Source organism: Condylura cristata, unplaced genomic scaffold, assembly GCF_000260355.1.
Source record: "Condylura cristata isolate star-nosed mole 26May11 unplaced genomic scaffold, ConCri1.0 scaffold00058, whole genome shotgun sequence".
NCBI lineage: Eukaryota > Metazoa > Chordata > Mammalia > Eulipotyphla > Talpidae > Condylura > Condylura cristata.
Window position 1 is genome coordinate 666,456 of NW_004567159.1, and position 2,001 is coordinate 668,456.

General features: G+C 76.0%; 1 protein-coding gene across 1 annotated transcript in view; it reads left to right on the forward strand.

Annotated features, from left to right (window-relative positions):
• The window catches only part of MORN1 (MORN repeat containing 1), a gene marked incomplete at its 5' end in the record, with an annotated part of 10,136 nt that overhangs the window by 3,288 nt on the left and 4,847 nt on the right, over positions 1 to 2,001 (forward strand). The window contains 4 exons of the mRNA XM_012734530.1: positions 135 to 259; positions 545 to 655; positions 1,292 to 1,406; positions 1,483 to 1,616. Of these exons, the coding sequence (XP_012589984.1) occupies positions 135 to 259; positions 545 to 655; positions 1,292 to 1,406; positions 1,483 to 1,616 (485 nt within the window). The remainder of the gene's footprint in view (positions 1 to 134; positions 260 to 544; positions 656 to 1,291; positions 1,407 to 1,482; positions 1,617 to 2,001) is intronic.

Sequence of the window (2,001 nt, forward strand, 5' to 3'; positions counted from 1 at the left end):
CGGCGGCTCGGTGGCCGCCCCGGGGGGAGCCCTGCTGCCCCGCTCCGAGGGCTGCTGCGTGTAGTGGGGTTTCTGGAGCGCCCCGCCCGCTGGGGCTTCCCTGCCCCGCACTCCACCACTGGCTCGGGGTGCAGACCCGCCCGCCCGATGCTGTCCCCGCAGGGGCAGTGGCACGGCGACGTCTTCAGTGGTCAGGGCCGCCTGGACCACTGCTCTGGGGCCACCTACCACGGACTGTGGATCAACGGGCACCCGGCGGGTAGGTGGCCTCTGCGGGCTCGGAGGCCTCCGGGGAGCAAGAGCAGACCCTGGCCGAGGGGCTCTGGGCACCGGCTCCCGTGGGGGGCCCGGTGCAGCTGACCTCAGGGGCAGGGACACCCAGGCAGCTCAGGGCACACACCAGGGCCAGGCCCCAGCCCCACGTCAGCCAGGGTCCCTGGGCACGGACAGCGGGGCCGGACGCCTCGGCCGTGCAGGGGCACGTGGGCGCTGGGGCCCATCCACCGGGCTGGCCGCCCCACAGCCGCGCTCTGCTCCCACCCAGCACGGGCCACGAGGATCTCGATTTTGGGTCCGGAGGTGCTGGACGTCGCCCCAGGGTGCCCCTTCACGGTGCATGTCCAGCTGCAGCAGGATAATGGGGCAGTGGCCGAGTGTAAGTGTCCGGCACAAGGACAGCGGTGTGGGCGTCCCCAAAGCGCCTGCCGCCGGGCAGCGGTGGGAGCAGCCACGCGGTCAGCCTGTGGGCACACGGTGCAGGCACTGGCAGCCCCCAACTGGCCCCTCCTCCCAGACGGGACAGGCCTGGCCTGCAAGGCCCGTGGCGGGGGCGGGGGGTGGCCTGGGGTACTGCCGGTGCCCCTACCGCCTGAGGGTCACCCTCACGCTGGCCCCTGGGTGGGGACGCAGCACTGCCCCCAGCTCTTCGGGCACCGCCGACCCCACGCGTGGCTGCAGTCGGGCACAGCCCGCTCCGCCCCATCTCTGGCGCTGGCCCCCGCTGAGCTCCTCGGGCACCGTCTGGGCGAGGGGCTGCCCGGGGCCCGGTCCTGCCCATCTGCCCGCCAGCCCCGGGGAAGATGCAGGGGCCGGTCTTGGGGGGGGCCCTGGCGCCAGACACAGCGCCCTGACCGGCTGCCCGGGGCCGGAGCCCGCATCCAGGCACCAGCCTGGCGCAGCCGCGGGCCCCTGAGCTGCCCAGGGCGCCCCGGACCGGGGCTCAGGCGGGGGCCAGAGGGGCAGCCCACAGCCGCCGGTCGGCATGGCGACTGGCTGAGGCCCTGGCGCCCAGGCGAGAGCGGGCGCCTCCTGCAGGTCGCGGCCGGTGTGCAGCTGCCCGCCCACGCGGAGCTCAGCTCCTTCTCGGGGGACGGGGAGCCCCAGGCGGAGCCCCTGCAGACGCCCTTGTGAGTACCAGGGCTCGGGCCAGGGGGCGGGCCGGAGGGCGCCAAGGCCTCTGGCCACCTGCGCCCTCCCTGGCAGTGGGTTCCAGTGCGTCGCCTGCCCGCTGCTGAGCGCCCTGGCTGGGCGGCCGGCAGGAGCCCGCTCGGCTCCCGAGGACGACCCCGACACAGCACCCTGCGGCGGCCAGGGGGCGCCCCCCTGCAGCCCTCCCGGTGAGTGAGTGCAGGTGGGAGAAGAGGGTGGCCCCTGCGGCCAGCCCAGAGGGACCAGCTCCTGCCCTGGGCCGCCCCTGGCATGCACCCGGTGCAGGGCCGTCGCTGCTCCTGGCCCCTGCCCGGGAGTGGCCGCTGTGCACAGGCCTGGTGCAGGCCGGGGGAACCCCCGGGGCCGTGTGGTCCTGCAGCCGCTGGCAGCCCCGCGCCCCCGGGCGGACGCAGGACCCGAGAGGTGCCCCACGGGCACGCACGGAAGAGCTGCCGTCCCGGGGCCCAGAAACGGCCCCCCACACACACGGGCCTCGCGGCGCCCGCGGGGGCACGACCGTGACCTCTGGGGAAACCGCGGCACACGAGTGTCTGCAGGTCCCGAGGGGGCCGC